At 34.0% G+C, this 14,119-nt stretch overlaps 1 protein-coding gene across 1 annotated transcript; it reads left to right on the top strand.

The window, feature by feature from the left end:
- The first annotated feature begins 553 nt into the window (after positions 1-553).
- Positions 554-12,797, top strand: LOC111425191 (KICSTOR complex protein SZT2-like). The gene is made up of 16 exons (XM_023059038.2): positions 554-665; positions 737-1,241; positions 2,481-2,644; positions 2,703-2,945; positions 3,007-3,237; positions 3,301-3,439; positions 3,493-3,817; positions 3,877-4,000; positions 4,070-4,205; positions 4,268-4,523; positions 4,591-4,756; positions 4,817-5,674; positions 5,727-6,030; positions 6,317-12,004; positions 12,058-12,383; positions 12,438-12,797. The coding sequence occupies exons 2-16, from the start codon at positions 1,211-1,213 to the stop codon at positions 12,564-12,566; spliced, it is 9,120 nt and encodes a 3,039-aa protein (XP_022914806.2). The 5' UTR covers positions 554-665; positions 737-1,210; the 3' UTR covers positions 12,567-12,797.
- The last annotated feature ends 1,322 nt before the right edge of the window (positions 12,798-14,119 follow it).

Raw genomic sequence — 14,119 nt, 5'->3', positions numbered from 1 at the left:
TACTTCATTTCTGCAGTTGTTACTTTGCTTTGTGCTTATCCTGCATTGGGAAGAGTTTTAGTCCCATATATTAATGTTGGCACATTTTGGACGTTCTGTTTCTTATTTTCTAATATATTGTCTCATCATTGCTCATCATTTTGCTACTTCCAAGTTATTCCGTCCACATCTGATGTTTATGTCCTTCATCTTCGTTGCCGATTTGTTTGCTAATCTTCATTATTTCACTTTTCTTTGCGTTTATTTCCAGTCCTGCACTTTGTACACATTTTTTTGTCTTTCTTCCTGATCCTTTATATACTCGGAAAACCATCTTGGACTTTAATGGGCATCCCTGTCTCAACTTTCTAGCCGTATACAATCGATATTCACACTTATAATATATTGATTTGATAAATTTAAATTTTAAGCAAATAAGGTTTAAAACTATTTAAGAAAGATGGCTCTATCGTAGAAGTAAAAATGTGTGAAGTGTATCATAGATGGCGTTTCCTGTCATAAAAACAGTTCAATATATAAAATAATAAAAATACAATTAATATATCTGCAGAACTAATCAAAGTCATTAACTAAAGAAAACAAGTTAAAATTAATTAAAGAAAGGGGACAATGGAATGTTTCTTGGAAGCGTTGAAAACACAACGTTTTAACAATAACATAAATCGGTTAGTAATCGTTGTAAATGTAATGCAAATTGTATGTATTTGCATAGGTTTTAACTGATTAAATTCTTTAGAGACATTCAGCCGGTTGGACTTTATACAAATTGGGAAGCGAGAAAGCGGATAGTTTTTATCAGCAATTCAAAAATATCTACGTAGTGCACCGAATTAAAGCGGAACCCGTTAAGTGTATCAAAAACGGCGCATCAGAAATCAGCTGGTTAACACTTTTCTTTTTAATTGAAAGGACACACAACGGAGAATACATGCACAAACGGTAACTGATAAAAGAAACGCGGGCCTACAAGTGTTCAAACAGCATACATGTAGTAGTGCGTAGTAGATTAGTGTCCACCAAATAAAACAGATGTGTATTATGTGTGTGGACAGGTGTTGCACGTTTTAGGTTATGTTTTCAAGTCATCTTGGTAGCTACTAGAAGTGATTAATTATGATCTAAGTCACCACTTCATAAATGACAGGGGGATTATTAGTTATTAATAAAAAAGTGTGTTTAGTTTAAATGGGATATTTTTGGAAATTAAAACATGGAAATCGAAGATCAGGACTCTATGGAGGGTGAGTTGTTTACTTTTTTTACAGAAATATAACTGTTAACTGTTATAATCGAGATTGTTTATGTTTCACTTTATATTAAGCCAGTTGATCCGGCAATTTGACCTCTAGATTAGTTTTAATATGTTTTATATCTTTAATTCAAGTGCATATATATACATATATATGCATAATATCCATATATATTTATTTTTAGTATTATCCAGTATATCTATGTAAATAACCAATTATGATTATTTATTATTAAATTATGTTTGCGTTTTGTTTTTTTTGTAACTATGGCAACGGTAGGTATAAATTCGCGCCGAAACTCGTGACGTCACAAACGTCCGTAAACGTAATTATCTTTTATTATTAACATTGTCAAAAGTTACACAATCCGGTTTCTGTATGATTGTGCAACGGCCTTATCTAAATTTTAAAATAGTTTACTCGCTATAACGATCGTATTTAAATGTATATAGGCACGGTCCATGAATATTTAAAATAATTTAAAGACGATTTATGATTATAGCGGTCGCTGATTTATTATATCTGTAAAGTTTGTTTTTTTATTATAGGTCAATAACATTTAGAATTTTAAATATCTCAGCTCAGATAAAAAAATTATTTCGATGAAGATGGATCTAGAATTTCACGAATTAAAAATTTTTACGCAGAATATTGGATAAAAGCCAAATTTAATTTATTAATACAGAAATATTAGCGGCTATTTTTAAATTTTTGAGAAAATGTTTTTGTTGAATGCGGCATTTGTCCTCCATATTGGATGTTTAATAATAAAATTATTCAGAAAAATACTTTACAGTTTCCAAGGTTCTATTACATTATTAATTTTCACACTCATACTTTTTTAAACTAACTCTTTCGTTTTATAAAACAAATAGGGTGTGGCAGAAAGTGTATTTTTGAAACAAAATTTGTTATTTCTTACAAAAATTGACAAAATTGTAAGAACTAAGGATTTCTGTTGATAAAACATAAAATTTGGCAATCAAACTTCGAAGTATCCACCCTTCGCTTTTACAGTGGCAGACTGAAAAAGGATCATGGCGGCAAAATGAGACTTTCTCCGAGAAAGATTCCTTTATCAGAATCTCATCAAAGTAGTTCTAGGAGTCTTTGGTTTTAGTTAAACTCATTGTAAATTAGTTAGGTCATTGTGCCAATTCGTTTCAAGAATACTTTTACTTTCTGCAACACCCTATAATAACAAATAATTAACAAAAAAAATTTTTTTAGGGACTTACGATTTGTACAAAAGAACGAAACATATTCCCGCTATAGAAGCATCAAAAGTATATTTATTAATGCCATACAATGTGCCGGTATCAAGAACGGCACGTTTACAATGGTTGATAGAACATTTAAATACTATCGTTTTAATTCCATCCTCAACCCAGATGGCAAGTGATAATGTAAATGTATTAAGTTAAATATATTGATTTGATGTGTTTTTATTAGTTTTCTAACGATGAATTAGAAATAATATCAGCGATTCCGATGGATGGAAACCCGTCGTTAGGCAATAATCATTATCTAATAACGAGCAATACGCAATTAGAATTTCTTGCTCATTCGTATAGATTTGTGTATTGTCTCGATATGAGCCCTTCGCAGGCTTCCGTAGATCTTCATTTAAATGAAATACTCTTCGATGAAATTATAAATAGTTTTGAGACGAGTCTTTTGGGTCTGTGTAAACGGGTAAGATGAAAAAAATGTTGTTTTAATATTTATTGTTTTCTATATACAGTTTTGTGTTTAGTTCACCATTCCAGGTAACGCACAGGTTTTTCAACCGTGCATTTATCTAACTGTGATAGTCAACACTCCGTTCTTCATAAGTCCAGCTCAACAGGTGCTAGTGAAAGGGGTTCAGGTATCTAGTCAGAATGTAGCTGAAATTGTTTATTCTGTTCGGACGCAGTTTCATTATATAGAAGGTCGAATAGCGCACATGTCTGCGTTGGCCTACGATGAAATCGAAAGGTTAGCGGTAAGATTAAATGACTTTAATGTGAAAATATTTCAGCCTAATTTCACTTCATGCCCACTCTAGTCGGACAATGAAGATTTTATTAGTCAAGAAGCTCAATATAGTTCAAACATACCGTTGGTACCTTCCGATGCAAATTTTGTCAACATGTTGCGATATTCTATGCTTGCATTGTCCCTTTTACCGGAAATTAGTCTTAGCCGTACTAAATCAATTATTTTTAATAAATCAAAAAATAATTTTAATTTTTTTTAGATATTATCATTATAACCGATGGAGTTGTAGCGATGCCCGATTCGAATATAATGGAATCAATTATCTTCCAATTGCATTACGATAGCATATCGCTCTCTTTTATTAAAGTCGGATCTGCTTTCACGCCGCATTTAAGCGCGGGATGCGTCGCGTATTCCGATTTACTTCATTTTTTATCTTGTTCAACACTTGGAATTTGTTTAGAAAGTTTACCTCCACCTAATTCATCAAAAAATATGAACACCTTCCAACAACTTTATTTATTTTGGTCATTTAATAGCAAAGTACAAATTAGTCAATCAACAGTACAAAAAGAGTTACCATCGTAAGAGAGATTTATTTTTTATTTGTTTCATTAATTTTTAATAATTAATTTTTTTTGAGGCGTCCAAATACATTTTGTTATGGTGTCCCACCATTACTTACCAAAAAACAAGCTGAAAATGACGTTAAAGTGCCTCTTTTACTTCTACTTTATAGGCGGATGAGGGAAGGTTACACAGTCGGTGTAAGTTGATTGGAAAAAAATCTACCTAAACCTAATATCCACATAATTAATTATTTTATTGTTTTTTAGAAAGTTAGTTTAAATAACGGTATACTAGAAGTCCGATTGAGCAGGCATTGGAAAGCTTATATTTATATTCAATATATCTTAACATCATCTTGGCCCGTTTTCAAGAATGTGACGCATTATGAAATACACGTGACAGGTAAGAAAGTGTTCGTTTTTGAAATAAATTAACACCGGTTTTGAAATAATTTTTTGTTAAAGCTCCATATGATTTTTTACATGACATAACGTGCCTTATGAAAAAAGAAACGAAATCGTCATACCGTCAGGCGGTATTTGAAAAATTTTGGCTCCATTTGATACAATTAGCAACGAATGATATAGTCGTTCAATTAAGCTCGTTTCAAACATCCAATGTTTGGTATACGTTACCCGAAAGCGTTAAAAATGGCGTGCCGTTATTTACGGCGAATGAGTCGCAAACGTACGACTCGAACAAACTGATTTTGTCGGTGAAGTAAGAAAATTTTTAACGTTCGTTTATGTTTGGTGGTTAATTTTTAGTACGATTAATGGGATTTCAGCGGCAAGTCATGTCCGAAATTTACGTCGATTTGGCAGCCCATTTGTCAAATAGAAACCAGTAATTGGAGGAAATGGTTTCATGTGCACAAGATTTCTTTGATTTTGAAACACGACAGTCCGCTATCAAAGTATGTTCATTTAATGAATCCTTCTGGTAGATACGAGGTATTATAATAATATTTTATATTGATTTTTTTTTTATAGTTATTTAAAATTTTTTTTTAGATAGTTCAATGTCGCCTCGCGGCTACATCGTTGTACGAATTCCTTTCAAAATGGTCCTCGTTTGTCCTAATTGATAATCATACGTATCTAAAGTTGATAGAACGTGAGAATAATTCGCCGTTATTTTGCATTATTCGAATAACGTTAAAGTTTCCTTGTACAACGTTAACGGTTGGGTTTATGACGGGGACTTCCGGTGGGATACGTTTTAAAGTTCTCGAAGAGTTACGGAAAGATTTATCTCATTTAACGTATTTATCAAACCCGATTAAAAAAAGAGAAAGTAAATGTTGTACGCTTTTAAATAAACCTTTAGAGAAAATTTGTATCAAATACGAACGCGTCCCTAGTGAGTTCCATACTGTTATATTTCCGGATGGGACGCAGCCTCCCCACAGTTCTCAAAGTCTTCCCGTTTCACCGTTAGCTGGAACTTTATTTACAACGCTATCTAGGTATTTGTTTCACCAACGGTGGATTTGGAGCGGAAATTATCACGCGAATCCTAAATTAGAAATGAGAGCTATTTCAAGAATTTTAACCACAATTACGAAAATTCGATTAAAAGAAGGGTTTCATTTGGCGCATTCGGCTTCCGGAATAATTACAATGGTTTTAGAATTACCCATGAGCCCCGCTTTAAGTTGTATCGTTCAATATGTTTTATTTCCACCTCACGATGCTTTGGCGTACGATGCCGATAGTTTCTCTGAGGACGAACAAGAAGGCGAAACTGACACCGAACTTCAAATTGTTACCGAAGTTTGGATTGAACCTCAATATGGCACAGTTGAAGTTAATCAATCTTCTAGAGTACAATACATGGAAAATAAATATTATTATGAATTAAGCGACGAAGTAACTTAGCATATAAAATGTTTAGTATTTAATGTAATTAATTTTTTTTAAGATACGTCGGTCTGATTATAATTGTGTCAACTCTTTATTAACACTTGAACATCTCAGTTTGATGTGTCAACAAAAACAAAATGAAATTTTTGATTCGCCCAGGCTCTCTAGGCAAAGCTCAAGTTTCCGATCTCATATGCTCTCGAGATGCGCTGCGGATGATAATGGCAAAAATGACGAAACCGGTTCCGTTTGGATTCCATTATTAGTACAACGAATACAACATATTCCATTTACTTTCAATCCTATTACTATTTTAAAATTATGTCAACAAACTGAATTATTATTTTCGATGTTTTCAGAAGGTAAGTTAACTTAATATTATTATCTAACACGATAACACGCCTCCTTGTCGCAGTCCGTAGTTTATTTCTAAAGTTTGTGAAATATTTTCTTGTATCTGTACCGAGCTCCTTACATCTCTTAGTGTCTTTGCTATCAATTTTGTCAACTTTCTGCAAATAAAGTATCCTGTTCCAAATTATGTTCGTGATATAGGAAGTAATCTCGGCTGAATTCGAAGACGTCGGACGAGATTATTTCTTCCTAAAATAAAACACCGTATATTTAATAATTAATTTTTTTAAACAGGTAACAATGATAGAAAAGGAGACGTTGAAAAAGCGAATCTTTTATTACTAGAAAATTTATACAACGATATGATTTGCCTTCACGATCGTGAATTAGAAATCGAAGATTCAATGAAATTTACGGAACATATATTTTCAAGACATCCGAGTGTTTCGCGTGAAATCCCGAACGTTCGATGGCGTTGTTTTTTAAAAGGAGTCTCCGTAACGCACGTTATATTAGCGTTTATTCCAACGTCAATAGATGATTTAAAAAATTACGTTACTTGTGTTGATTCGGAGACGTTGTGTTTACCAATTTACGTGTATGATTGCCCGTTGGGTTTGCTAGTTGACGCGTGCGTTGAAAATCAAGGTGCTAATTTATATAAAAAGGATGTGTTTCAAGATCATCGTTTTAAAATGATCGAGGATCAAGATAAATTTAATTTAGAGGAAGAGATTTCGTTAAATCCCGAAGATGGCGATTCGGAAGAAACTGATTACGGAACTAACGTGAAGCAACATTGCAAAACGATCGCTTTAACGCATTGTAAATGCTTTGTGACTTCGCTTTATGCAGCTTTACATCAAAATTTGTATATTAATCGTGGTGATGTTCAAGCTGCTATGGATCAATGCGAAGAAACCATTTATAAAATTGATATAACTGAATATTTACAAACGATTTGTGGGCATTTGAAAGATAGCGAAGGTGATAAAATATCATTAATATCGTTAGAACAATATAGCGCATTAAAACCGATACATTCATTGATAAAAGAAAAATTTTATTCCATCACCAATAAAGCTTTCACTGTCATTCCGACGAATCAAGAATTCTATTTTTGTGATAATTTAAACATCGCTAAATTGGAAGATAAAAGTACAGATAGCGATGATGAAGTTATTTCTGATAACGTCGATTTCCAATCGGATAGTTACACCAGCACTGTTCATCAACAAAATGGCACCGTTTTTGTTCCGATGACTCCTTTATTTTTACACTACGTAGCTACGGTTCAATACGATGATTACCACGAGAATATCCCCGTAAAACTTTTACCAACGTGCCTTAAAGAAATATGCGACGTCATCGACGTCGAAATAACACAAAAATGTAAATTGTATATAAGCCTCGACGTTTTATGCTTAACATTACCCGGCGATGTCCAGAATGTAATAACAGGTTATTCAAGCAAAGGATTAAGAACAACGTCGTTTTGTTCCGATGGGTTTCAACTTAGCACTAGCGGCTCAGCCTCGGAAGGTAGTTGTAACTCAAGTTTTAATTTAGAAGAATTGGGCGGGTTATCAAACGTTCCCGATATTCAAAGACGTGCGATTCACGACCTAATTGAGGAAATTAAATGGTTATTAAAAGACGAAATAGCGCATTCCTTGTTAGATGTTAACCCGGTTACCGAAAATACTTTAAAATTCGTCTCAAAACATATTGCGGAAAGTAGATCTCGAGAGTCATGTCGAATGGACGTCATCGAATTAAATTTTGTTTATAAACCATCTCAAAGCTACGAAAAATTTATGCAAGAGTTCGGAAAAATTTCAGTCCCCGAATATCAACTCTGCCAAGTTGATGATATATATTACCTTTCAAAATTAAACGAAGAAGATGTTTTTACCGATTACGACAGCGATTACAATTTAGAGGAAGACTCAAAATTCCAATGGTTAATAGAGTTACATAAAAAGCGAAAGAATTTGCCAAATTTTTGGCTCATCATGGAAATACATCACGATGCAGTTACAATATACTTTCATTGTAGATACTTAGAATTACCCACTATTCATGTCGGTGTTTATTTGAAAGTCCAACGCGATATTCACGACGCCATTAAAGATTTATGCAAACAAGTGAATCAATATTTATTATTGCAATCGTTACACGATACTCGAACATGCAACGTTCTTTTAGAACCCGATGATTCTTTATCAGAATGGAAAAACGACACCGCTACTAATTCCGGGGCTAAATCATTTTCGCGGTTAAAATGTATGGAAGAAAGTAACGATGAATGCGAATTATATTCGGCAACACTAACGGAAGCTTCGTTAAAATTTAAAGCCGGTTATTTTAGTTGTCCCGTTGTTTGGGAGACACATTTCGTTTTACACCCACGATTTAAAACCGGCCCGGGTAAAGCGGGGTTGTCCGCGGGAATATCAACTTTAAAAACAGTTTTAGATAAATTTTCCGTTACAAACCGTTGCAACATGTTTGTGTATCAAGACAATAAAATGAACGTTTTTTATTTGCGTTTACACGAAAATTATAATTATTATAATAAAAATTCTCAATCAAAATTGAACGAATTTGAAAACGTTTCGCGGAGCCCTTCCGTCACATCTTTACCGTTGGGGCATCAAAAAAGTACTTTACCTGTTGATGGAACGGTTGTTTCTTGCGCGATCGCCGATGTTCGTCCGAGAGTGCGTTCGTTTGGCGAGAAAGAAACGAAAGAAGATCCGCATGAAGATACAATCATATTAAGAGTACATGGTATAACCGAAACGGGGCAAGACGTCAGATGCGAATTAGTTCAAGTTTTACAAAACAGACTCGATGATGCTGTTTTAGACAACCTTTCATTGACTTTAGCAAGAAACTCGATGTGCCCATTAACGGCGGATGACGTTCGATTTCTTCAAAAACCATTTAAACCCCCCGAATACGTCATACGATTTTTTATCCAAGAATATTCAATTAAATTACTCGACGCGTTTACGTATTATTTGCGCCAAAATTTACTTCAATTCTTAAACATCCCGAAATATACGGGCGATTGCAAACCTCATTACCAATTTAAAGATTACTCAGAATGCGATCAAGCCAATATTATAACGGAGGATAACATATTTATTTACAATCAAACATCAATGACCGGAAATAAAGGCATTTCTTGCATCGCTTTGGCGGTTATGGACCACACCAGAGATCAACCACGAGGGGAAGTTGATTTCCAAGAACTTTTAAAACGCAAAGAAGACGACATCGTCGAATGCGGCGTAATCGAAACGGAAGATATACTTCCTAGTACGTATTTAGAGTTCCGATTATGGAACCAAGGACGTGTTAATATGGATAATTTGTTTCAAAAGTTATACACAAGCGCTAGCCACGCTAATTGGGATATAATAATCGAATACCACATGCTTAAAAAACAACTATGTGTCGAAAAAATCGAAAATAACACAAACATAAAAATTGATTCGTTACAAAACGACGGTGTTGAGCAACGCAAACAAGTTATTCTCGACGCTACGATAGAACCCAGCAATATGAAATCGAGAATTATAAATTATGAGTTAAAATTTGATAAATTGCCTTCTCAGACGTATAAGAAACGGTTAACGGAGAATTTATCGGTCCAAAAATTACTTACGAGAGATTTATTCGTTAAGGATTTATCAAAAAATTCTATCCCTAAACCAATGGTTAAAATGGATCCTTATGAATTAGGCGAGGAAGGCCAACTTTCTGAAACATACCGCGTTATTTTACCCATGTGGTTTAAATTTTCTGATATCCTCGGCGTGCCTTCAGTAAGAAAAACAATTTTAAATCTATGCAGCCAACATTCCTTACATACGGTAGTTAAAGAACTACAAGGACTTATCGGAAATATATCATCAGATGCCGTTAGAGTCTTCATTTACGATAGCCATTCCGATACTTATCGTCCTTACATCTCCACTTCATACTCAAACGAATACATTTTGATTGCGAGAAGTTTTAATCATTGGAAAATATGTCAAAATGGTGATGCAAACTTAGCTAACGATACATCATTAAAACAAATTTTTAAATACCCCCCAACATCGATAAATAATCGCTTTATACCCCGACAAAGAATTTTATGGGCTAAAATAACCAACACCGAGGTTACTTTATACGTTTATAACTGGTCGAAAGATGCGATGGATAAATTAATAGATCAAACGACTAATTTAAGTCATTGGTTATGTATGAGAGGATGTCTATTATCTTCGATTACAGCACAAAAACTCGGAATGTTTCACGATCAAATTATAAGTAGATCGCCTTTCGTTGGCCCAAACAACCCATATATAAATAGTATGTGCGACGTAGATTTGATGTCGAAATTTCCAAGGGATCGAACAAGAAGGTCTCAAGCAAGCGTAAACGCAATCCCAACATTCATAGAGTCCTTTAAAGACACTTATCGAATCGTATCGCCTTATATGGATTCTGTAGTAACGAATATGTTGGAAATGTGCGAGATAAAACAGTCGAATAAACGACACCGTGATGATTTAAAAGCTTTGCACTCGATGTATCAATCGCGAAGTAGCACTGCAACGCATTCCCAAATACATATTTTGATGCAAAATTCAAGAAATATTCACTATTGTCACACGCCGTTATTATTTTTATCGAGATGGCGAGTAAAGGCGGCGAGAACTCGAGATCATACAATTGTACCGACGGGCGATACAAGTTTCGATTTGCAAATGGACGAACAAGACGAATCGTGGCATCAAGAATTGTGCACGTACTTTATTTCCGAATATAAACATTATTTGCAAACGTTGGGTTTTATGACATTACAAGTTGAAAAGAATGACAAAAAATCGTCGAATTTTTTATTCGAAAACATCCATTTTATGCAAAAAGCTTTGTTAGGGGGAATTTTAATATTTACGATTGAATTAAAAGAACCTTTCCTGATAACGAAACTCCACGCGATTGAATACAATCGGTTACACAATAATAACACAAAAGCGGCAATAAATCAGTTTATGCAAAGCTTTCTCGACGAATGTGATAAGGTCAAATTTTTTATGCATTTGCATTCGTTTACATACGATTTTCATCTACGCTGCGTATGTAATTATGTCTCTGAAAACAACAACAGCAAATTAAAAGACGGTTATTATATAACAAGTTTTTTAAACGACTTTATGAAATATTACAGCAAAGCGCCAAATTACGCGAGAAATTTGGTTTACACCGATACCGTAAAAATATCAAATTTATTAACGGACGGAAAACAATTATACAACTTCTTATTAGCTCATATTAAACAGTACCAATTTAAACATATCATTATGAGAGATAACAAAGTTTCCGATGAAGTCGAATACATATTAGTACAAACCACAAACACACCTCAATTATCTTATAAAGACTCGCAAGATAGACAACACACCGACGATTTTGATGTAACATCGATCGTAACGGACGTAAGTCCTTACGACAACGGAAAAGATTACTGCCTCCACATGAAATATTATTTGATATTAACATCCCGAAGAGAAATGTACCCGAAATTCGATAACGAAAAGAAACTCGGAAAATTCCGGACAGTTATTTCACTTAAAAGCGAAATCGAAAAACCCAAAGACGAAGTTATCTTAAACGAATTAGAGATCGATACCAACGAAACCGATTTGTTATCGCCGATCGATGGGGCTTCGCTTGAATCGTCTTTAGAAGATTCAAAATACGATAATCGCAGCTTTTCGTCGGAACGCGAAACCGACGATTCCGATGAGATCGAAAATCAAAAACCCAAAGACAAAACTAAACCGCGGCAACGCGTCGAAATTAAACAAGAATCTGTTAATTATTTAGGTTATTATTCTTCGCACGAACAATTAATGCAACAACTTATTTTGGATTGCGCGAATTCCACGGAAACGAGACTTCGTGAAATGGCTTCACAAGGTATTTATTTATTTTTATAACAAGGTTTTTTATTTATGTGTTTAATTATTTAGGAACAATACATTGTCGCACACACATGCTTTGGAATAAATTGTTATCGACGCAAGAATCAAATAAATTAACGTTTGAAGAATTTTCCGAATTAAAATCGTTGGCTAAACAAGAAAATTTAGCGGAAGCTCACCCGAATTTGGAAACGTTATTAAAAGAACCCATACAATGGTACCAAGATTTTGCAAAACTTCTTGTTATGAAATACTCCGAACATTATCGAGTCTTTGTGTCACCCGACGAGTCTATTTGGCATTATGTAATTTTACATCCAAGGTATTCGGGAGCTTTTATGATGTTATCTTTGGATTTGGATATTTCAAGAGGGGTAAGCGATAATATTAAATTTTTATTATTATCTAATTGTTAATTTTATTTTAAGAATATATACATTGTAAATAGACCGGCTGATGATGTAGAAGAATCCCACATGTGCGTTAGAGACCGTAACGCCTTGATAAACGGTTTTATAAATTGTGTTTGTTTCTACCTGTGGATGAACATGATATAGCATCATGTTAAGTTTAAAATGTAAAAGAATTGTGTTTTTTTTAATACTGTTTTAAGTCTAAGGAGAGTTTTATAATATTTTTTTATAAACTACAAAGTGCCATATTTTTATCAAAATAAAACACGTGCAATATTAAGAGAAAATGTTACGTTTCGAAATGATCGTTGTGATAAAACTTAGGATTAGATTTAATGTTGACGAAAAAGTTCAATAAAGTTTTTTGATATAAAATGTCTCTTTCATTTCTAACGAATTGTTCTTCGAAGTCGGCCGAGGTTGTTTTCCTTAACCTGCTTGAAATTTGTAGAAGAAATAATCTCGGCCGACTTCGAAGACGTCGGTCGCCCCAAATATTGCTTGTGATATAGGAAGTAACCTCGGCCGACTTCGAAGACGTCGGCCGCCCCAAGTATCTTGTGATATAGAAAGTATCCCAAGTATCTTGTGATACTTCCTATATCATGAATAATAGTACATCTTCGAAGTCGGCCAAGATAATTTCATTCCTTTATTTGCTTTGTTTTGTAAATATGAATAAAACAATATAAAAAGATATAGTAACTGTAAAATTTATTAATTAAAAACAAATCACATGGAAAGTACAATGAAATAATGCATAAACGTGAGTAATAATAATAATAATTAATAGATCGCACTACACTTATCATGAAAAAATGATTAATTTTGGTCGTTTTAAATGAGTTATATTAGAGATCGAAGTCCATAAACTTCCATAAATTTCAATCAAGGTAGACTTATTGTATTGTTTATGATATTTGGGGCGGCCGACGTCTTCGAAGTCGGCCGAGGTTGTTTTCCTTAACCTGCTTGAAATTTGTGGAAGAAATAATCTCGGCCGACTTCGAAGACGTCGGCCGCCCCAAATATTGCTTGTGATGTAGGAAGTAACCTCGGCCGACTTCGAAGACGTCGGCCGCCCCAAATATCTTGTGATATAGAAAGCATCCCAAGTCTCATCTTGTGATACCTCCTATATCACGAATAATACTTGGGTCGGCCGAGATAATTTCATTCCTTTATTTGCTTTGTTTTGTAAATATGAATAAAACAATATAAAAAGATATAGTAACTGTAAAATTTATTAATTAAAAACAAATCACATGGAAAGTACAATGAAATAATGCATAAACGTGAGTAATAATAATAATAATTAATAGATCGCACTACACTTATCATGAAAAAATGATTAATTTTGGTCGTTTTAAATGAGTTATATTAGAGATCGAAGTCCATAAATTTCAAACAAGGTAGACTTATTGTATTGTTTATGATATTTGGGGCGGCCGACGTCTTCGAAGTCGGCCGAGGTTGTTTTTCTTAACCTGCTTGAAATTTGTGGAAGAAATAATCTCGGCCGACTTCGAAGACGTCGGCCGCCCCAAATATTGCTTGTGATATAGGAAGTAACCTCGGCCGACTTCGAAGACGTCGGCCGCCCCAAATATCTTGTGATATAGAAAGCATCCCAAGTCTCATCTTGTGATACCTCCTATATCACGAATAATACTTGGGTCGGCCGAGATAATTTCATT

The sequence above is a fragment of the Onthophagus taurus genome, chromosome 8, assembly GCF_036711975.1.
Source record: "Onthophagus taurus isolate NC chromosome 8, IU_Otau_3.0, whole genome shotgun sequence".
In the NCBI taxonomy this organism is placed as follows: domain Eukaryota; kingdom Metazoa; phylum Arthropoda; class Insecta; order Coleoptera; family Scarabaeidae; genus Onthophagus; species Onthophagus taurus.
Note: the sequence above shows the minus strand (reverse complement) of the source record. Positions and strands in the feature narration are given on the sequence as shown.